Source organism: Neomonachus schauinslandi, chromosome 8 (assembly GCF_002201575.2).
Source record: "Neomonachus schauinslandi chromosome 8, ASM220157v2, whole genome shotgun sequence".
Taxonomy (NCBI): Eukaryota; Metazoa; Chordata; class Mammalia; order Carnivora; family Phocidae; genus Neomonachus; species Neomonachus schauinslandi.
This window is the reverse complement of record NC_058410.1, coordinates 44,040,702-44,064,885: the sequence shown is the minus strand read 5'-3', so window position 1 is coordinate 44,064,885 and position 24,184 is coordinate 44,040,702. Positions and strand designations below refer to the sequence as shown.

Genomic DNA, 24,184 nt, shown 5'->3' with positions numbered 1-24,184 from the left:
ATTCTGGTTACATGCTCATATGTGACTTTAGCAAAGAGAACACTCAGTCATGCACGGAGGAAAAGGATTGGGGCGGGAGGGCCACTGGATGTCTCTTGGGTGAAGTATGAATTCAGCAGCCTGGGGTGACAAACGAAGTATGAATTCAGCAGCCTGGGGTGACAGACAGAGCACAGCCTGCCAAGTCAAAGGAGCCTAGATTTAAAGTGTGGCTTCTTTTTAGTCTTTAAGTACTTTGGGACAGTTATTTATTCTTTCCCAACTTCAAGGTGATAAGACCTATCTTATGGAGTTTTTGAAGGGAGTAGATAATGTAAAATGGCGACCAGTCTTGATGTGTTTCTCTGATTAAATGTATGTCTCAGAATTAGTAATCCCTGCCTCATTCCATTTTTAAGATACTAACTTATTTTAAGATTTTGTAACTAGGTGTAGCTTTTAACAATTTTTTGTGAGTTTTTCTCTTACTCCTTGTTGGAAAAGGCAAAACTGGGTCTCATGCATACAAATTTAGAAAATATTATATCCATCATTTTCAGCTGAATTCCTTGATTCCCTCATTGCTTACAATAGAATTTTTAGGTGATAGCCATAAATACAAAGCTTTTGGGGGCTGTTAAAATAAAATGCCAATAAATTCTTTTACAATATGCCATCATATGCTGAACATTCTTCAGGAAAATAGCAGCCAATGTTGAATATGCAGAATATTCCCTTTTGCTTGACATTTAAAATAGAAAATGGCTTACTTCACACATTTTGCTATTACTTTTCCAAGGCTTAATACTGCCACAGAATAGCTATAATAAAGTTGAGAGTAATTTCATAAGAAGCTGTTATTTTTGTAGCTGTATCAAAATAAACATGAAATTGATAGAAAAGAAATGAACATCGTAAGTTCTCTCCAAGTTCCCTTTAAACTCTCCCCCTAGACCACTGGCTTATATGGTTCCCCACACTGAGCAGCCTGAAACCACAGGTGATCTTGTTGGAAGAGTAACATTTTAGGAAAGTAAGGGCTCCATAAAAACTTATACTCTAACATCGGGAAAATATTTTTATCATCCAAACATTCACTAAAAAAAAGGGGAGAGGGGCGCCTGGGTGGCTCAGTCGTTAAGCATCTGCCTTCGGCTCAGGTCATGATCCCGGGGTCCTGCGATCGAGCCCCGCATCGGGCTCCCTGCTCAGTGGGAAGCCTGCTTCTCCCTCTCCCGCTCCCCCTGCTTGTGTTCCTGCTCTCTCTATCTCTTTCTCTGTCAAATATATAAATAAAAATCTTTAAAAAAAAAAGGGGGGGGAGAGAGAAATTTCAAACTCCCGTGTCCAACGAGTCTACTTCAACTATTCTGGGTAATGTGATTCATGTGAATTTTTTAGAATTTCATCTGTATGTGTTCATTCGACAACATGCTGCATGGTTTAGCCTCATCTTTATACCCGATAAATTTTTTATAATTGCTATGAGTTGTTTTTGACAAGTAATCATAAAAGTTTTGTACATTGTCAGCTACCTATTCTAGCAATCCGGATTACATCCTCGGAGGACAGGTGTAGAGTCTCATGATCCTCCCTGACCCCATCTGTCAGCCACCAAAAATTTCATCCTGCAAGTGCCAGTTCCTCTTACTGGTTTTGTTGTTCATACTGTTGTTGTTGTTGTTATAAGAGATTTGGCAAGAAAAGTTTAATACCCTGGATGTGGGGGATAATTAAATAACATATGATTACACACAAAATTTAAAAGAACTTCATTCAGCAAATATTTATTTATTCTCTGCCTGCTATGTGCCAGGCACTGTTTTGGTGCTCAACTTTTCATTTATAAATAAAGATGACAAGAACACCCCAAATCACCAGGTGGATTAATGCAAAGGCTAGGATTCCAAGCCAATGAAACTTGAATAGACCAGCCATCTCAAGCATCCTGAACATCTGAGTGCCAATGCCAGAGAGTTTGCAGAGATTGCGTTAACAGTGGAATCTTTCGTTAGCTGTGGATCAGAATCTGGAGCCAAGCAACCGTGTTGATCCTCTGCAGTGCTGAGCAATTTGAGTAATGGAACTGCACTTGAAAAGCCAGGTCAGGCAGCCTCAGCCTGTGGCAGCCGCTGAGCATAAAAGCAATAGTGCACATCTTCCTTACAAAAATACCCTCATAAGCAGCTTGCTGTATTTCTTTTTGTAAGAATGGTATCTTCAAACGCTATGATTTTTAAGTTTATAGTACTAAAATATGATTATAAATGGGAGGTTTTTAAATTAGTACTTAGCCTTTTGACTCTTTTTATATTTTTTTAAAGATTTTATTTATTTATTTGACAGAGAGAGACACAGCAAGAGAGGGAACACAAGCAGGGGGAGTGGGAGAGGGAGAAGCAGACTCCCCGTGGAGCAGGGAGCCCAATGTGGGGCTCGATCCCAGGACCCTGGGATCATGACCTGAGCTGAAGGCAGACGCTTAACGACTGAGCCACCCAGGCACCCCATCTTTTTATATTTTTTAAACTGTCACTGGTGAGTAGGGAATTGGAGAAATTGGCATCATTGAGGCCCCAAAGCATTTCACATGAAATACCGAGGTGATAGAGCAATGAATGTTTGAACTTGGTTTCCCCCTGCCTGGAAACTCAGTACAGTGTCTTTTGAAATCACCATCTTTCTTTCTTTCTTTTTTTAAAAAAGATTTTATTTATTTATTTGACACAGAGAGAGAGAGATAACAAGAGCAGGAGCACAAGCAGTGGGGAGCGGGAGAGGGAGAAGCAGGCTTCCTGTGGAACAGGGAGCCCAATGTGGGGCTCGATCCCAGAACCCTGGGATCATGACCTGAGCCAAAGGTGGACACCCAACAACTGAGCCACCCAGGCGTCCCAAGATGGCCATCTTTCTAAATTAGTTAGGGTAAGTGTTGCTAGCTTCTCTGGGTGGGAGAGAGTGCTTCTCATGCAGCCATTCAGAAACCCAGACTCGTTCCATCTTGTGGCTCTGCCATCCTCGCGGGTAGGGATTAACAAACCGTGATCTGTGAGCCAGCCCCTTTTTTTGTCAAATATAGTTTTATTGGAGTGCACCTGTGCCCATTTCTTTATATATTAACCACAGCTGCTGTTGCTCTACAGCAATAGCTTTGAGTAGTTGTGACAGAGACCGCGTGACCCACGTGCCTAAAATATTTACTCTCTAGCCCTTTAAGAAAAAATTTGCCAGCCCCTGAGCTAGGTTTTTGGAGTCCTTTGCAGGACTATCTGTTGAGACAACTTGGAGACTTTTATGGCTGTGTCTAGAGTAGTATACATAACCTCCTCCTTGTTCTTTTGGCCAGAACTGTGGCACATGGCCACACCTGATTGCAAGGGAGGCTGGGAAATGTAGTCAAGTTGTTTGTAGAGGAAGAAAAGAAAATAGGTTTAGTGAACACATAGCTAATCTCTGCCACCTTAGCAATTTCCATTTGCTAGAAGTTTTGGAAGGATTAGAGAAATTGGGGATAAACTGTGAGGCAAGTCCAGACTGGTGGCCAGAAGTCAAAACTCCTTTTACGTAAATCTATTCATAAACTCCACATGACAAACAAATACTGTGAACTCACCTCATCAGGACAAGCTGTAAGGGAAAATGGAATGAGCTAGAGGAGTTGCAGAAGTTTCAAATGGAAAGGCTTGTGGTTGCCCTGGAGTGTGGCCAGGAAAAACCAGCTAGTTGTCTCCCAGGAGAATGCACGGGATGTGTTTTTCACCAGGTGCACAGCCCAACCCCTCCTGCATACTCAGACACTCAATTTTGTCACCAGACCTATGTGTGTCTGTCTCCCGTGGACTAGAATGTTAATGACACAAGCTCACAGAAATCAGAGCATCAGCTTGCTGAGATAAAGAACAAAGGTTGGCTCAAACATGAAGGCTGAAGCAGAGCCACCACTCTGCACATCTTCAGGGGCTCCCATGGATGGAAAACTTGTTGTCAACTCTCTATTTAAAGTGTTGAGAGTTTTTATGTACTCCCTTCTATGAAAGGGAATACCGTCCCTCCTTTATTTCCTGACTTCTTTGTACTGTTTTCATATTATCAATGATTTTAATAGTTAATTTTTATCAATACAATCCCTAGGCGTTTTAAGCCCATTTCCGTGAAATGTAGGTTCTTCTTTTCTGAATTCTTTATTTTGCTTTACTCTTATTTGTCTGGGTTTCATACATCGTCAGGAAGTAATGTATGGTTGTACAGGCTGTCCACAGTGCAATTTGCCCATCTTTAGGGAATATTTTCATGCAGATGGTAGTCAAGTGCCCTGAAGAAAGGAAGACTTCATAGTCACTGGAAAAATGCCATCGGGCTGGTGGTGGGTCTGTCCGGAAAAGTTCAGAGGGGCTGTTATCTCCCAAGTCTTTGCTTCCTTGAAAACATTTCTTATGTGTATTTGTATTCAAAGGATAATTTTCCTAGGTTACATTTTCTTTTTCTCAGAACTTTATAGTTACTGGGATTTGTTTTATTTTTTGAAAAATTGAGCATTGCCCCCAGTCCTTTTCAATCTCTTGAGTTACTGGATTTTATCATTCAGCAGTTTGGGGGTTTTCCCAAAAAGAGCCCACAGGTGTCACATCTCTGGGCTCTTCTTGTTTGGGAATATCTCTGATGTCTTTACACTTGTAAGTCAGCTTAGTCTATGACCTGTCCCACTCCCAGGGGTGCAATTCCTTGGTGGCCTTGAACTGCCCCCCCCCAGTTCACTAAAGAGCCCCAGATAATGGTGGATTCCAATCCTCTCCCACCCCGCCTCCTTGAGAATATGAGGAAGTAGGAAAGTGTTTTTGTTCCTGAGAATGTTTCCTTGATTTTTTTCCTGAGTTTGCTTAATCACCACTTAACCTACTCTCTCCAAATTAGAGATCTGAAAGTATATTCACCAAAATGTGAACATGAGTCCAAGGATAGACAGAATGGCAGAGTTGTCACATGCCTGAGTCCAAGCTCCAGAGTCAGACCCCCCCGGGTGTTAATTTCAGCTCACTCTCTAGCAAGGGGTACCTAGCTTTTCTGTGCTATGGGTCCCTTTGTTGGTCTGGTAAGCCTAGAGAGATCCCTTTCACAGTGTTTTTAAATGTCTAAAATAAAATACGTAGCATTACAAAGCAGGCTGATTATATTAAAATAAAGTTTTCAAGATATTTTTAAATGGGATGATATAGTAATATCCAAATCATGGCATTTAGAAGCACACCTGATAACTACTGTCATTTCAAAACAGTGATGAGTACAGATCTGGAAAGTCTGCAGCAATTGTAATGTGATATGAAAATATATGTGATTTCTATTGGCTAAAAGTCTAAGATACTGCTAATACTAATGGAGCTCATCGCTTACGTTTATCATGAAGAAATGCTAAATGTCAGTTAGAGGTCAGTGAAAATAAAAATCCTGGGTTTATGCCTAGGTTTACAGCACCCCTGAATTCAGTATAGGAACCCCTGATGCTACCAGTTATACAGCCTTTTTGCCTTGTGCAAAAATTACGTAATTTCTCCATCAGCAAGTGGGGGTCTAATAGTAGATACAGTGTAACTAGCCGCATCAGGGCTCCCTGTATAGAAATGAATATAGGAATGTAAATCACTTACCGCAGTGTCTGGCACAGTGAATGCTCAACAAATGCCATTATTAAGGAAGGTAGAACTTTGAGTGCTTATATTTTATGTTCTGCACCCTTTTAAGTATTGCGTAAATTATGTATTGGTGAAACAATATGCATATATTATTTTTATAATCATAAAACAATAAAGTTATTTTTACTTTGAAAATATATAAAGTGAGCAATCCCATCAAATCAAAAGGGGTCTAAATACATATCTCTGCCATTGAAAAATGGGACCAAATTGCACCCAAACACTGATTGGGAGGTTCTAAGTGCTTTACTCTCAGTTTTAATGGACAAACAGGAGCACAAAGGGAAGGTGCTTCTTTGTGTCTGTTTTCCTCATTATTTTCACATAACCAAAACTCTTCGCTCATTATATTGCTAAGCACTAACTTAGTCATAGGCCTGGTCTCTGTCTCATTTAAGTCGTTTTGGGGATGTGGTTTTATTTTAAGAATAAATACATTGTGAACCATTGTATGGAATCTCAAATTTATCAAGGTCACTCAGTTGAACTTGAATGGAAATTTGGTGAGCGCTTTCACATCCAGGTCCTTCTTGATGCTGCACAGAACCAGACATTAATGTGCAGGAGAGAGGCTGCCTCCCATTGCTCTGTGGGGATTTGTCTCTGCAGTTATTGATTGCCTTGGTATTTCCTTTGTGTACTAACCAGTCCTACCTTTAGATAAAAGGACTGACCTTATGTAAGAAGTAAGTAGTAAGCTCGGGATGACAGAGGCAGAGCATGTCTCCTTCCCTGCTGGATCCCTGACATCTAGTACAGTGCCTGGCACAGTAAGTGTTTGGCAATGATTTATTCAATGAAAGGCTTATCTCTACAAGAAACGTTAAAGGTTAAACTTCAGTTTTCAAGGCTGAACATTATCTAGGAATGTTCACATAAGAAGCAAAAAAGCTGTTGATTGATATGGATGCTTTACATCTCAAGTTGATGCAACCAGCTGAAAAGTAAAAAAAAATAGATTCCACAATAGCAAGCCACTACTTTGATTCATTCTTTGGTTGAATTGATGGAGTGCTCAGAGAAAAACCAGTTCAATGTCATAGTAGCTATTACAGTATCATGGGGGAGTGCGAGAGTGGAGCTCACATCAGGGGTGGAAAACTTGCTGAGAAATTTATTCTATTCATAGGAAAAATCATATCTAACATTCAGATTTATTATTCATAAGTCATTCCACAGTGAAATTGTGAACTGAGTCATTATCACATACTATATTTCCATATCTATATTTATATTATTGATGTGTCTACATGCACAGAGGTCAGCAAACTGGTCTGTAAGAGATCAGATGGTACATATTTCAGGCTTTACAAGCCAAGCAGCCTCTGTCACAGCTACCCAGCACTGCTACGGACATGGCTCTCTTCCAGTAAAACTTTACAAAACCAGGCAGCTGCCGGATTTGTTAGCTGACTGACCCCCAATGTAAACTACACCTGTCCTTGCAGACTTTTCACTAATCTTCAGCCCCAGGAAACAGCCATTTCCTCTGCAAAGTGCGTCACTAGTAAAGCTGCTGAGAGCTCTACACAAAACGTTACAAATCTCTTTGCACTTCAAATGTACAGACTTGCTCTTACGGCTAATTGTAATAATTTCTACCTCACTTTAGAGTAAGTGCTGTATGTGCCTTCTGTTTTGGTTCTTGGTGGCGTGGAAGGCCATATCTGTTAGGTTTGTGATAAGGATATCCATGGCATGCGTGCAGTCCAGAGAAATGTCTTCAGTGTTTTGCTTTATCGTTTTCATTTTACATAGAGGAATGAGTGGGGTGCCAATGCAAAGCAGTAGCCTGGAGCGAAGATGTAAAAGGGAAGGGATATTAAAGTCATCACTTACCGAGCAGGATGGAGCAAAGGCATCTGTAGACATCGAGTGAATTCCAAAAGTCGTATGCATAGAGTGTACCTCAGAAAGACCAGCAATATCAGATCAGGACAATAATATTATCAAATTAACTTTCCCAGAATCACGTGTCCAGAAAAAAGAGGCCCTTATACACACAAGCTAGTTTGACAGTAAAGGAAGGTATTTCAAGTGACCAATCTCTCTACAGTTTGGTGATACCTCACCATTCCCATCTCCCTCAAAATTATAGAGAGAGACATCATAGATGGGTCATGGATGCCAAATTTAGGGGACACCTCTAGATTCTGATTTTTTAAAAACATGTTTATATAGTAGTAACCCAAAGTTCAAATGTTTTTAAGTCTTAAGACATTAGATCATTTTATTTTTATAACAAGTACAAAATTTAATTTAAGGGGGGAATAAGAAACTGTTGTTGAATGTCTGTCACATTTTTGATAGCACACCATGGATTTTGAAGATTAGACAATACTGTGGAAATGTAGTGATAATGATGTTGTACGATTTTATTATGGAATAACCAAATATTCTGGGCCCAAGGCCAATACTTCTTAGTGATATTCTGGAATTGGGAAGTGAGTCTTGAGGTTTATTTAAGCAAAGGTGGCAGCTATTCATCAGGTACCCAAATTTTTATTTAGAAAAAGAATTGATTAATTATTAAAATGATAAAATGATTTCTCCCGTGACATCTGTCACATCATGATATTCTTCACAATCAATTACTCATCCATTTATTTCATTTTTCTGTCTTTCCTGCCATTACCAGGTATGTGTGAGAGAAGGAAATAAAGAATTCCAGTATGGCTGTAGGAGAGCTCATTTTTCTTTTTGTCAAAGGTTTCCCCCTTCCACAGCCATGATAATATTTCTTGATGATTGTTCATTTCTATGCATTGAGAAAGAACAGCATCCATCTTCATCAATAATCCATTAAGGTTGTTCCAAGATCTGTTGAATTAAAGTTGTGTCCTTGCCCTATGCAATAGAGATATGGACTGCTCTTAGAAGCTTGAAAATAAGGAATGAAAGAACAAAAAGAATTACTATGTTGCAATGCAATTAATGAAGCAACTGGGAGTGGGAAGAGAATTAGGTGGAGGGTCAAGGCCTTGGGAGGCCTTGGGAGGGTCAAGGCACTACGTCAACTGTCACTACAAGACCGTCCTAAGCACTCTACTGAACCTGCCTCACCTTCTGCTTCCTCAGCTCCAAGATGTTCGTCATAGTCCTTTCATACTTCTCAGAGGGGTTGGTTTTTTAAAAAAATGATAAGAGATGAAAATACTTTGGAGGAAGTTGGCAGTAGCTTTGTTTGCTAAGATTATCATACTTAAGTAGTATTGTCATTAATTGTGCTTTCCTAAATACGGTTCTCAGAACACGTCTCAGGAATGGAGACCAATGGAGAAATGGGAGAACTTCATAAATTAAATATTGGCAGGAATTACACCTACAACAACACAACTGTAGAAGATGTTAAGTGTAGATCCTCTCTGTGTAAGGATATGGTATGTGAAAATAGGGGAATAAATGCACCATGAGAAATGCTTAGAAAAGAATCACATACCTCAGAACAGTCAGCTTCAGTCATTGAGATTCAGTCTTAATTTCTCTCTGTTGATCCTCCTCTAAAATGCATTCTTTTCTATTTCTCCTGCCATCATCTTAGTTCAGACCACCATCATCTCTCATTTAGGCCATTGCAATAGTCTCTTGGTCTGCCTGCTTCCCCTTATTCCTCTCCACAATTAATCACCTACCAGCAGCCAGAGTGGTCCTTTTAAAACACCAATTAGATTACACTCTCTTCTGCTGAACACTCTTCTTTCTCATTGCATTTTTTTATTATTATGTTAATCACCATACATTACATCATTAGTTTTTGATGTAGTGTTCCATGATTCATTGTTTGCATATAACACCCAGTGCTCCATGCAGAACGTGCCCTTTTTAATATCTCATTGCATTTTGAGCAAAATTTAAATGCCGTGCTCACCTCTAATGGCCTACACACCGTTCCTATGCTTTTATGGCTCCAGCCTCCACTCTTGACACTTGCCCACCATACTGTGTTTCCCTATCTTCTTAGAAAGGAAGAAATAATTGTAGCTTCCTCATGAGTTATTAAGAAGGTGAATAGTGTAAATCCCATTAAACGGTGCCTAGTACAGAGGATGCATTCAACTATGAATTACTACGAAGTGTTAGACATCAGTGACATTGGCTGCCCTTCCCATTCTAGAACTAGCTGTGCCCTTTCCTCCTTGGGACCTTTGCTTTTGATGTCCCTCTGCCTGGACTGCTGTTTCCCAGCTCCTCCCATGGCTGCTTCAGTCTCAACCCCCGGGCTTTGTCTGCAAAGAACACTTCCCCTCACTGTCTAAGTAGCTTCCACCAAACTCTCACATCACCCTGCCCCATGTTTCTTTTCTTCATAGTGTTTCCCAAAATCATATTACAGATTAATTCCTTCAACTGTTTTCAGTCTCTCCCACAACAGACTGGAATCTAAGAATGGAGTTCTACCCATCTTATTTACCACTGTATCCCCAGCTCAGGAAACTGTAGAAACTCAGTGTTTCTGATGGACAGTGAGGTGATAACTAGGGTCTCAGCTCACAGTTAAGCTCAGTTATTGAATGAATAATTCATTGTTGAGCCTATTAGTTCTATACAGCTGCTGTAACAGATTACCACAGACTTGGTGGCTTAAGACAACAGAAATTTATTCTCTCACAGTTCTGAGGACCAGAAGTCCAAAATCTGTTTTAGAGTGGTCTGCACCCCAGCAGAATCTCAGCCTAGGGTGATGGTCCAGTGAGACCAAAGAAAAGACCCAGAGGCAAGGATCAAGATGTAGGTTTACTTATGCAAAGGGAGCATCTGCTGCTGGGATCTACGTGCAGCCAGTTTTTAGATCATAGCAACTTAACCCTGCAACTCTCAGTAGCCCTTCCCCTCCTTGCCTGGCCAGCATTTCCAAAAAATCAAGACCTGCCGCATGGACACTCTTCGTTACAAGGGAGACACTCCAGGTTGGCCACCCCCTGAGCCACTGACCTTGAACCCTGAACAACACACTGCTATGCATCCTGCCTGATGGGAATACAGAAGGAGGACAAGATCTCTACATTTTCAAGATAGTGATCAACAGGGGCATTCAGGGTATGCCTCCACAACCTAGCTATCCAGCATGTACCATATACCAGGCCAGAATTCAGCAGAGCCATGTTTCATGCAGTCTCTCGGGGAGAATCTGTTCCTGGCCTCTTCCAGCTGCTGTAGCTGCCAGCATTCCTTGACTTATGGCTCGTGTATCACTCCAGTCCTTAAGCGGAGCATCTTCAAATCTCCCTCTGCTCCATCTTCACATACCCTTCTTCTGTATGTGTCTACCATCTCCCTCTGTCTCCCTCTAATAAGATACATGTGATTGCCTTTAGGGCCCACCTGAACCTAGGTATATTAGTCTGTGCTCAGGCTACCATATCAAAATACCACAAGCTGGGTGGCTTAAACAGCAGAAATTTATTTCTCACACCTGGAGGCTAGAAGTCCCAGATCAGAGTCCAGCAGGGTTCAATTTCTGGTAAGAGCTCTCTTCCTGGCCTGCAAATGGCTACCTTCTCACTATGTCCCCACTTAGCCTTTTCTCTGTGTGTATACAGGAGGTGGGGGATGTGGCAGACAGAGCTGTCTGGTGTCTCATGAGGACATTGATCCACCTTTATGACCTCATTTCACCTTAATCACTTCCAGGGAGGCCCCATCTCTAAATATAAGATAGATTGGGGGTCACGGCTTCAAAATACATATTTGGGGGTGGGGTAGACCCAATTCAGTCTATAGCACCCAGGATAATCTGTCATCTCAAATGTTTAACTTAATCTTATCTGCAAAGACCCTTTTTCAAATGAAATAATTAACATTCAAGAGTTCCAGGTATTCAGATATGGATGTATTTCGGGGGGAGGGGGGTGGTCACTTTTCAGCCGAGGAAGAAAATGCATTGCTAAACTTAACTATATTCATGGATTCTCAAAGATGTTTTGTGCTGCCGGGGAGTAGTTGCTCTAAATTAATAAGTAAAGCAGAATAAAAACTTAAGAGGATTCCTGTGACTTACATAATCATGCATCATGGTAAGGAAACTCGACATAAAAATAAGTTCAAACTATAAACCAGGGGTCTGTTATTTGCATTGACAAAAAAGCCTTCTGCTCCGGATGGATTGATTGCTGTGCTCTTCTTTTAAGTGGCCAATTCTATAAATGCATTTGAAGTTCAGTTTGATTCATGCTGAACTTTTCAGAAAGAACTATTAAGGAAAGTTTTCAAATCTCTCCGTGCTTTAGCATTTACTCTTTGTGATGTAAAGCTAAAAATAGCCGACATTTATTGAACATTTTCTATGTGCCAAGCACTGCATCAAGTCTCATACATATATGTTTCATGTATATATGTGTGTGTGTGTGTGTACATACACACACACACACACATACACACTCTGTCTCTAGGAGGGATGGGGCAGGGCAGGGTGGGGTGACCCAATCTTCATTCCTAAAGGGTCTGAGCTATTAGTAGTTCTGCCTGGATTGGGTTGTTGACATTTCCCATTGACTATAGTCATAGAGCATGGTCACACTAAGGAATGCCTGGGGATCTCCTATATTCCAGACCTGTTATCCTTTACCTCCATCATGAAGTAGGAGCCCAATCAATCACCCCAGCCAGCACAGTGACAAGAACTCCCTTCTTTGTTAATTGAGAAGCACAAGCCGAAAGCAACTGAGTGGCAGTCTTCACTTTCAGTTCAGTGGAATCATCGTTGTGTCTCCTGGTAGAAAAATTCCTCCTTTTGTTTTTGTTTTTTAAGATTTTATTTATTTGAGAGAGAGAGAGTGCCCACACTCAAGAGTGAGTGGGGAGAGGGAGAGAGAGAATCTCAAGCAGACTCTGCACGAAGAGCAGAGCCTGATGCACGGCTTGATCCCACAACCCTGAGATCATGACCTGAGCCAAAATCAAGAGAAGCTTAACCAACTGAGCCATCCAGGCAGCCCTGAAACATTCCTCCTTTGGAACTAAGACTTTTAGATCCGCAGAGCAATACATTAACAGGAAATGAAAATTTTACTAGTGGGTCACTGGGGGAAATAGGGCGTGGTGCCACACCCACTTCCGCCTCTCGATTCCAGTGTAAAGGAAAAGGAATTCTTTAAGTTGAGCCGCAACACTACCATGTCTATAGACTAAATACCATTCACTGGCTTTAACATTCAGTCTCCTTCAAAATCACGGCAGCTCAGTATGCACCTCGGTGTCGTGTGGAGGGAAAATAGATTGATGATGCAAGAGTCCCAACGTGGGAGTGAAGGCCACTCTCAGCGTCCCTCATACGCAAATGTAGTCCTTTTTTGGCAAGTGATAAGAAGGAAGCACGGAAAGGTGACATAAATGAGCCATCTGATAGCCTTTGTTGTAACTGAGCTATAATTAAACACTCCCACAGAGTAGGCCCCATTTCTTCCCCTCCTGGCTTGGCTGTTCTGGGCTTTTACCGGACTGCACAGAATAGAAATCTGCATGAATGAGGAGTTCTATCACTTAATCAACCCAAGTGAAAATGTCTGTTTGTCATATAAAAGATAAGGTCAGAAATCCATTTTTAGCTCCCCGTTCCCGTACTCATGTGTGAAATTACTCACAGGGGAAGATATTTGCCCATAAAAGAACCCTCATTGTCCTTGGGGGTGATCGGCTGCGTGGATTATACTGCCAGATGAATTGGTTTTGCAAATCAAACAGAAGGCCTCGTAAACCAAGCCGGGATTGCAGTGGGGGGTCCAGCGTTGCCCTGCGACAGTGTCAGGGCCCTCCTGTTCGCTGCTTCTCTCCTGAACAACATGCTGTTTGGAGGATAAAGTTGTTCTCTGAGTATTTAAATCTTTGCAATTCATCGGTTTATTGATACAGATAGAGAGACCACTTGGCATTTTGACTGAGGCACTCATTGATTTATTTTCTGTCTTGATGAGACAAGCATGGATTTGGGATTACTTTCTATCTCCTTTGGAGAAAGAACAGGGAGGGAGGGATTGGGGTCAGTACTGTTGGTCTCTGAAGACAACCGATTTTGGTGTTTGTGGTAGGTTGTGTGCCATGCTCACATTTGGCATTTTCCCATGCTGTGACTTAGGACTTAGAAGAAAGAAATATTGCAATATTTAGCCAGAGAGATTTAGCCCTTTTCTTTTTTCTTAAAAAAAGTGGGGGGGGGAGCGGGGAGGGGGATGAGGAGAAGAAATACAAGGAGGCAAGAGTAGGAGACAGAACAACAATAAGGCAGTTCAGAAGAATTTGAAAAAGCTCTGGCCTCTCCAGGCCATTTATTTCCAGTTCAGTAAACTCAGGAGCCAAACTTTTGCATTTTTAATACTCTTAATAATAATAAAAATGATCTTGTTAGTTTAGTGCAGAGCCAAATTTAGGAGGTCAAGCAGCAACTTGTTTATGTTGGCATTTCTGTGGAGCCAAGTCTGTCTCGTTGTCTTGCCCTGAATAGCAATTGGCTCCAACCCAGCAGCAGCAGATCAGGACCTGGGGAGAGCCTCTCCTCCCGGGATCCCAAGCAGACCATGGCTTACAGCCTGCCCGGCAGGGACCAGCCTCCCCTGGTTCTGCTCCACACCATTACACTCCCAAGCTCAAGGTGTGGTCCACAGCCCGCTGAGACACGCCTAGCTGCTGAGGGATGAGTTGTCACTGGTGAGCTGTCCTCTCTCCCTTCTACCCCAGGACACTCGGCAGATTGGTTGTTGCCCAAAGGGTTCACTCTTCAATTCACATCTCAAATTCTTGGGTTCCCCTTTTAGTTATAAAAGCCAGTTTTATCAACCCATAATATTTGGATTTAAAAACTCCACTACGGCAGCATTCTACTTAATTGATTCACTCTTAACTGGCATTTTGCATTACTTAGTCCCTGATGAGTCTTTAAATTACTATGGTACCGAGGACCTCCAAACTGCATGACCTGGTTTTCTGTTGGGAACAGAATGGGTCTTTTTATTTGTTCTCAGTCTAGAAATCATGGTTAGATGTGCCAATTGATTTATCTTTATGTGTGCACTTTATATCACAGAGTATGGAAGCATAAGGGAAAGTACACTATTTTACATTGTAGATCATTCAGGGGAGTTTTCACAAACTTAATTAAAAGTCTAATTTTTCCCAGGCATAACTTGCTACTGAAATTGCCAGACCAGTCTCCCTGCATGGAAATTGTTCCCGACAGCTTTTGAACCTCACATTTACCAGCCTGTGCCGTCTGGCCTTGGGAATGACCAGTCACCACCCTTTATTGTTCTACTTACCCATGGTTACATTGACCTTTGAAGCAACTGCTAAGTTTGCAAATTCCCAGCCTCTACCCTTCTAGGTATTTTCTGCCAAAGAGTCAAAAATGTGGAAAGGTTTAATTACATCTGTGTCTGTTTAAAAGAAGAGACGAATAAGAACGAGAAAGGAAATCATTATAGTAGCCACATATCCTTTGTTTTCCTTTGTGTGTGTGAAAAGCCATGTGTAAGAACACTTAGAAATGTCCTTGAATTCATTTCTAAGCAGCTTCCTGATGCAGTGCAAAAACCACTTTCAACGATTACCATTATCAAGTTTCCAAATGGAACGCCTCTTTCAGCAGCCGCCTTGCATCCAGTAGAGCCCCTTTGCTGGGGCAAGACCTTTTTACATTTTAGCGATAATGCCTTCAAGATGAGGCATGGCCTGAGATACTGCTGTTTCCTTCCTCCACACTTTACAGATAGCCTTGGGAACACATGAGGCTTTGAAAATGTTGTCCTCTGGGGCGCCTGGGTGGCTCAGTCCTTAAGCGTCTGCCTTCGGCTCGGGTCATGATCTCAGGGTCCTGGGATCGAGCCCCACATCAGGCTCCCTGCTCAGTGGGAAGCCTGCTTCTCCCTCTCCCACTTCCCCTGCTTGTGTTCCCTCTCTTGCTGTGTCTCTCTCAAATAAATAAATAAAATCTTAAAAAAAAAAAAGAAAATGTTGTCCTCTGCTCACCTACCACACGTGAGAAGGCTTCAGGGATAGTGTTCTGTCACCCACTCAGCTTCTCTCAAGTTTAGAAAGCAGGTCCTATCAGATCAGCAGTCATGGTTCACAGGTGTGCGTGCATGTGCGTGTGTGTGTGTACACAAAAAGAGAGATGGAGAGAGAAAGATTACATGCTGGGTGGTTAATTTAGAGAATTATTCCTTTTCTGGATATCCAGCTATGCAGTCCCCTTTCCTCCTGACTATTGAGGAACTTTCTTTACCTGTATCTCTTTTTCTTTCTAATTTGACCTTATTTTCTCCCTCCTTCCAATTGCATTTTCTCTGAGGTCCTTGGCTCTCCAAGTTAGATGGAAATTGGATCTAAATTTAAATCTCTCCTTTTTTGTCAGATAACTCCAGGAGCTTTACCTAAATCTCATTCCCCTGTACCCCAGTTTCCCAGGAAACCTCACCAGCTACTCTTTTCCCTTTCTTCCTCACCAGCTATTCTTCTTCCCTTTCTTCCCAGCTCTTTCTTCTACATATCACAAGCGACATAGTTTCTTTTTTCCATTGACTCTGTTTTTTTTTCTGGAGATAGAACTGCCATATATCTCCCTTTAAGAGCTAAAAGAGTCTTTTAACTTGGCGTTATGTATTAAATAAAAATTCGTTCTGATCATTAATAGGCCCCAGTGCAGTCACTGAGCAAAAATGACCAGAACCCAACATCAGGAGTCTTAGAAAAACCGTGTTATACAGAAGCATGCACCAAGAGTGCACTCCCCAGGAAAGAAGGAAAAAGCAGGCCCATCATATAGAAGTCGTTGGGACATAAATTGAGTAAAAGCAGAGCTTTAACCCAAAGTCACTTCATCCTCAAACCTTTACGCCTTTCTGAGGATTGCCCACGTTCTTCTCTGTTCACCCCTGCCACCTTTTTGGTCAAGCTAAGAAAGGAAAGATGCCCTTGAAAATTGCCCTCTTCCTTATCTGTTCTAGTTGGTTTCCTTATAAATGTACTTTGAAATGGCTTTCAAATCATGTGGTTTTCCACTGGGATAGGCTTAAGACTCACTAAAGTCATTAGTTTATTAAAACTCTGCTTAGATGTTCAGTACCAAAGCCAAAATGAAAATATGTTCTGTCCTTAACTGATGTGTTGAATGTCCCGTTAGCTAAATAGTAATCATATTGAGATGCCAGCTGGCTAGAGCTAGGTTTAATCCCTAGCTGGAGGTTGAGGAACTTTGTACAATCTTACCGTCAGTCTAGCCACCCCCTTCTGGACAATGGCTCGTGTCCCAGTCACACTGATTTAAGCAACACACAAGCATTCTCATTATGTGCCACGAGTGCTTTCTAACCTTGTCAGCATAGAAGACCCATCAGGATGGAAAAAGACAGCAGCAAAGTAAACATTGTGTGCAGCACGGTGGTGTTATTGCCGGCGCAACCTTTCTCAGCTTCTCAAAGTTCCAGGTGGGATAAACGCAGGTCAGAGTGTGTCCACAGCACAGAACATAAAGTGTCTTCTGATGGACTACAGCTGACTGGGGGCGCAGAGTACACTTCCGGCAGCAGCCTGTGCTCTTCAATGGGGACAGCAAGCCTCCACCTGAACCTTGCCTCATGTGGAACTTGGACATGGCTTTCAGACCTTCTCTAGTGCCCAGGGCACTCCTTGTTCTTTGCTTAGGCAACTAAGCATGAGTATTTCTTTGCACTAAATGAGTTGAGCAGCCTAGAATATACAGAATTTTTTTTTTAATTTTATTTTATTATGTTATGTTAGTCACCATACATTACATCATTAGTTTTTGATGTAGTGTTCCATGATTCATTGTTTGCGTATAACACCCAGTGCTCCATGCAGAACGTGCCCTCCTCAATACCCATCACCAGGCTAACCCATCCTCCCACCCCCCTCCCCTCTAGAACCCTCAGTTTGTTTCTCAGAGTCCATGGTCTCTCATGGTTCGTCTCCCCCTCCGATTCCCCCCTCCTTCATTTGTTTTTTAAAGAATGCTCTATCAGGCTAAGTGCAGCATCCTATTTGAGATCCTGATTCAATTTTCTTTTTTCTGTCAATCCAAAAAGAGGAAAAGAAAATCAAACCTTTCTGTTATTATTTATCCAGATTAATCATAATTCATGTCTTTCTGTTCCCTTTTGGCTTGTGTGCTACATAAGACTTTGTCTACTTACTATCTATGAATAAAAACTCTTGGGTGACTTCCAAGTTGCCTCTGTCGTATAAAATCCCATGCTATCTATATTTTGAGCAATGTTAGAATGAATTCTGCATGAATTAAGTGGAAATTTATTGGAAGTAAAGTATGTGCTGTCATTCTGGAGCTATGTCCCAGGAGAACACTGGGTAGTGGATGTATCATTCAACTTGATGGTTCTATGTCCAAAAAAGGGATGATTCAGGTATTTGTTCATACAATGGCAAAGGTATTAGCTTTACAGAGATGAATTTTAAAATATTTGTCATCTTGATCAAGTCAGACTATGGGAACTGAAACCAGAAATTGAGAGGAATTCACATCCTTCTTGCGGGATACCCCACATGAGATCCTTTCCTGTCCCTCCCCCCGTATTGCCAAGTCCTGTCCATCTGAGTTTATGAAACATCCGGTGCCAATCCACTGATCAGTAGCCCCCATCTTCGACCCAGACTCTTGTATCGTCCCTCCCACTTCGATGTCTTATCGTTCTCCTCTGACTGATCCCAGGTTTGAAGATGACTTTTGAAGTTAATGATTAAGGGTCAATACTCTGACTTCCCTTTCAACGAGTTTTTGTTTGCCATTGTATCTATGAGAAATGACACTGGATTATCAAGTTTAAGGCTAAAAAAATTAAAGCACGCCACTGGTACAGGCTGACTTTTTACTTTTTGTTTCTTTAATCTGAAACTTCTCTGTAACTAGATTCATTCATTTATTCAAAATACAAAGAACAAAGAACACTTAGTAGATGTTGACACTATGCCAGGCTCTGCACTTGACACTGATCAAGAAAGACACAGTCAGGGGCGCCTGGGTGGCTCAGTCGTTGGGCGTCTGCCTTCGGCTCAGGTCATGATCCCGGGGTCCTGGGATCGAGTCCCACATCGGGCTCCCTGCTTTGCGGGAAGCCTGCTTCTCCCTCTCCCACTCCCCCTGCTTGTGTTCCTGCTGTCGCTGTGTCTCTCTCTGTCAAATAAATAAATGGAATCTTTAAAAAAAAAAAAAAAGAAAGACACAGTCAGTCCCATAGTTCAGGGAGAAAGGCAATTTAATCAATAGATTACATAAGAGTGTTACATACATGACTACTAAGATAATGCTATAGACAATAACAACAAAACAGTAATCATGACAACAAAGGTGAAATGAACTGAATGCTTGTTGCAAGGTAGGCAATGAGTAAGTGCTTTACATGCTTTATCAAGTTTAATCTTTACAGCCCCTCTCTATATAGCTACCTGTGTATGGGTAACAATTATTAGCCTCACTTCACTGATAAGGAAACTTGGACCTGAGCAGGTTAGCATACTTGTCCAAAATGACAGCTAGAAAGTAAGGGAGCTAGGATTTGAATCCAGCATGTGGTTGGAAGACAGTTCGGAGTCTCCCCGCCTCCAGCTGCTGCAGCAGGAACCAGCTCACACCTGAGACCGGCAACGCTCTTCACCTGACACCAGGGACCCGTCCGTGGAGTTTGAAAATGAAAGTTATTGGGCGCCTGGGTGGCTCAGTTGGTTGAGCGACTGCCTTTGGCTCAGGTCATGATCCTGGAGTCCCGGGATCGAGTCCCACATCAGGCTCCCTGCTCAACGGGGAGTCTGCTTCTCCCTCTGACCCTTTCCCCTCTCATGCTCTTTCTCTCTATCTCATTCTCCCTCTCAAATAAATAAATTAATTAATTAAAAAAAAGAAAATGAAAGTTATTAACAGGATATTTGAAATGGTTACAGTGTTGGGAACAAACCTATTTCGTTCACTGGAGTTTCAGGTAAAGACTGCAGCTCTCGAATGTAGAATTTCAGGAAGGAGGGGAGGGGTAAATCGGTTTTCTGACCTCACCTGCAACAGTTCTGAGTGGTCTTTTCCTCGCATTTCATTTTACCAACAAATTCATGAGCCACAGAATAAAACACACTTCTTTTCACTGGGAAAAACTGAATTGGTTGTTTCAGGTTATTCAAGTGAAGCTGTTAGAAGCCGAATCTAGTCTATAAATCCACCTGAGGAAAGAGTATCACATGGTTTGAATATGAAGAATAAAGGATTGAAAGGGTGAGGAATGATCTAGAAAGAAAATCGGAAAATGGTCTTTAGTCTTAGCTACCTTGCTGCTGCTGAAGAGAGAGAAACGGAGGAGGAGAAGGCAGAGGGGGGAAGAGGGAGAGGAGGAACAGTAGCAGGGAGGAGGCAAAGAAGGAAGAAAAAGAAAAAACACCACTGTAGCAGGGGCTCTTCCCCTCAGGGATGTCTTTTCTGCTGTAGCTGTCTTTGAACTCTTATAGCCTTGCAACTTACTTTATAAACTCTCCGGGTCCTCTTCCTGTTCTTCTTCCAGCTTCCAACTAATTCTTGTCTTTTTAGCAGTTTTTAGTTCTCTTAAAGTAGGAGCATGAAAAATGAAATAGGAAAATCCAATCAAATTGGTCTTCTGTCTGCCCAGGGATGCAGCATGTGGTCAAGACTGGGACAACAGCCCTGGACTCAAATGAGATTTGGCATTCCCGAGTGCACTGTAGTTTGTCTACCTGTACCTCTGTCTCTCCACGGAGATGATTAAGCCCTCGACCATATGTCCTCATTCCTCTGTCCCCAGTATATAGTTCCATGTTTGCTATAGAAGGGCATACAGGAAACTATTCATTGAATGAGTGAACAAATGAATGAATGAACAAATGAATGAAATAGAAATGGCAACACTTGTGTTGTTACCTTACTCTCCCCCCCCCCCCCCCCCCCCGCCCCGCCACCCTCCCGCCCAGTAATTACTCAAGGAACAACTTCCAGGGTAACTACTCAAGAAGGTCCAGAAGTTGTAGTTTTTCAAAAACATACATAAATTCACAGGCACTTGTTTAAACCCATATTTTCTCTCCCCACCACGCCCCCGCAAATCTCTATAAATTGTCAAGCAAATACTTCAGGAAGCAGGATGCTACATATACAGCTCTGTTTGGTTGTTACCAGATTAGTGGAGCCAGAATGGAATGTTAGACTATTTTTTTTCGATCCAAGGATAATCTATTCTTGCAAAGATAGTTACAAAAGGCGGTAAGAGTTCCTACGGGGAACTCAGTGTCTGAATCGGATGAAGACACAAGAGTGCCCGATGCAGCCGCGTCAGGGCGTGATTAGGTGTCCATGGCTTCATCACCGTCTTAAATGGAACATCTATATTTCGTCTGGGTTTAATGAAGCCAATAACAACCAACTCTTTGTTGAGTGATATTGGAGACTTTTTTTTTTTTTGCTTTTAACTTGACGTATTTTAATTTGTGCTTAACTAGCCCTCCCACAGCAGGTCCTCAGACTGGCACTTTAGGGACAATTAGCTAAGTGTTTTCTGTGTTCACCACAGAGCTGAGGAAACAGATAAGGAGAATCAATGAGGCCGAGGCCGTTTAGGAAGAGAACGTTCACTTCCCGTCAAGAGCTTTGGCCGGCTCATCTCGCCGCCTGCTCCGCTGGGAGCTGCTCTGCTCTGGTCCCTCGGTGCCTGTTCTCGTGGGAGCCGCTCTGCTCCGACCGCTAAATGACTTTGCTGTCGTGTTCTTCAGTTTTCAGGGCTGTATCTCCTGTCTTTCTTCACCATCCTCATCGGGCTGGTGCTCTACTCCTCCACCTCCACATACATAGCCCAGGACCCCCGAGTGTACAAGCAGTTCCGCAATCCTTCGGGCCCCGCCGTGGACTTACCGGCCACAGCTCAGGTGGAGCCCTCGGTCACCTACACCAGCCTGGGCCAGGAGACCGAAGAGGAGCCCCACGTCCGTGTGGCCTAAGATGAGGCCCTCCCTGCCCACTGAAGTCACCTCCGTGGCCACGTCGTTCACCCTTCATCTCTGTATTGTACATAGAGAAAGGTATTTATTAGGTGCGGTTTACGCAGGTGGACTGCAAGGTAGCAAATCTGAAAGCCTGTAAGAGGCACAAGCTAAACATCCCTGGAGTCACGGCCTCCGAGCCACCTGACTTAGAGAGACACCTAGCTAGTGTGTGTCCTGATCACAACCCTCCTGCATTAATTACTGTGAAAACTTTTGAATTAAAAGCAAGTATTATTATTATTTGTATTATTATTGTTACTGTTATTACACTAACTTTCAGGAGGATGTTTTGTACTCCTGATGAGAACTATCGCCAAACCCACATGTAATTAACATAAATCCCACTTTTCTATGGCAAGTCACTTTTTAAGAATCATACTTTATTTTTTTGCACAGTCTCTATGAGTGCTGCATTCCACAGGAGCTCCACCCTGAGAAGTTTCCTTAGCCTAGGGGCCTGGTGGCTGATGGTTTCCTCTGTTACCTGTTGGATTGCCTGCTCAATAAGTATTTTGTGCTGTCACCCTTGTGGGGAGGGGCAACTGACCATATAATTCTCTATTCTAGGAATAGATATAAAGCAAACACTTGAGCTTTTTTATATTTCAATCTCTGATTACTCCGGGCCATTGCCTTTCTGTTGTACCACGTGATTCTGCTAATGAAGTCCCTGTAATAATAGGATAAGGAACCTTTCATTTCCGTGGCTTATAGGAAACCCCAGGAATAATAATATCATGTGTGTTTAGGGTAATATATATATATATATATATATATATATATATAATATATTAAATCTTTCTGCCCCTCCCTATATCCTCTCTTCCAAAAATTTATTTGATTTTACCTTTAATTCCTAGATTTCTTTAGTGATACTATGGAAATTACTCAAGTCATTGGAAAAAGCCATGGCCCTCTGCCCTCTTCAGTTGTGTGCCACCCTTGTTAAGATACACCAGCATGGAAATCACCCTCACTGTGGAGTATCATTGGTTGGGTGGCCCCCAACAAAGTCAACGTGCTGATGTGGAGCAGTCTCTGACAATGGCTTGATTGATCTGACCACTTGGTAGTGATAAAGATGTCGTGAATGAAAAAGTGTGGCATCTTGGTCATATTTGGCATCCCTTCAAAAGCAGAATATATCAACACCCTATTCTTAGGGATACAGAGAACATTGCGGGGTCCTGATAAGGCTTTGAGGGATATGTCACTAGTCTAATTTTGTTGCTCTTAAAGTAACTCTTTTTTTCAAACACACACAAACACACAAAATCAAGAAGCACCACAGACCTCTACGATTTGGAATAGATTTTATGTGTCAGTATGTGAAATAGTCTTTAAGTTTGGCCGGCTTCAATACCATGCAAAAAGATCCGTGATGGAGTACAGGGTTTGTTAAGGAAAAATAAATGCTTATGAAACTGTGGGCAATTCAGATCAATACATCTTAAGCAAACAAAACAAATCACCAGAGGGGTCCGTGTAAAGTAGGACAGATTGCAGTCCCGTCAGGATTCCCATAGAGCCTGCACAAGGCCTAAATCCCGGGTAGGCGAACGCGTCCCATGCTGGCTGGTCAGCAGCAAGTGGCCCTTCTGTCTGCCTTCTACCCCCGGGGGTGCAGTCCTGCCCCTGGAAATGGCGAAGAAGAATTACCTCCTCGGATATGCAGAGTGTATGGTCATCTCTGTTCAGCTCCCTCAGAAATATGTTTTATTTTTGGAGAAAAAAGAAATCAGTGTCAAAACAACTTGCCAGTGTCTGCTCTCTGCTACCTTTTAAACCAATTAAATACCTTTCTCTGAATATTTTGTCCATTCAGATCTGAAGACCTTTAAAGACTGTGGTTTTATTTTTGTGTTTACATTCCTTCGGTTGGCATAATTTGCTTGATTTATTGCATTTTTAGTATTTATTTTAAAGCCAAATGTTTTAGTCTTTTTTATTCATTTTTATGACACTAATTTGTAGACACTTAGTAAAGTCTTATGAGAAGTAAGTGGATGAAGCTATTCCAAGTCAACTCAGTGGACTGGGAAGTTTTTTAAAATTTAAATTTCAAAAAGGTTTGCAATTAACGGATGGCGAAAAGTAGCCATCTGGATTATTTTCTAGGATATTTTAATTGACTCCCTTGTATGGAAACCAAGTGTGAATGTTAAGGTGAACTCACTGTAAACCCTTCACCATCCAGTGTTCTCATGCACAACGACTTTCATGTCACTGGGGTCCTTCACTGTGTTGGTTCGTCTCCAGTTAGAAAGGCTGATAACATATTGCACCGTCTGAGATCAGGAGTTCCAGATTGACCCTTCGGCCAAAAAAGAAAATAACAAAGAACAAACTCTTCTCTGTGTAAAAACACTGGTCCTTCGGGAGCGGGGTGGGAAGCGGGAGTAGGACAACATTAACTCTACCCGTTTTCATTTCTGAAATCTCACAGCCTCAATAGACACCAGCAAACATTTCAGGTTTTTGCCCCCCCCCCCCCCCCCCCCCCCCCCCCCCCCCCACCCCCCCCC

General features: G+C 42.1%; 1 protein-coding gene across 1 annotated transcript in view; it reads left to right on the top strand.

The window, feature by feature from the left end:
- SLC35F1 (solute carrier family 35 member F1) overlaps window positions 1-22,360 on the top strand; it is a 385,119-nt gene extending 362,759 nt beyond the window's left edge. The window contains exon 8 of the mRNA XM_021693480.1: window positions 21,390-22,360. Coding sequence (XP_021549155.1) covers window positions 21,390-21,614 — 225 coding nt within the window. The 3' untranslated portion in view covers window positions 21,615-22,360. The remainder of the gene's footprint in view (window positions 1-21,389) is intronic.
- Window positions 22,361-24,184: the final 1,824 nt, after the last annotated feature.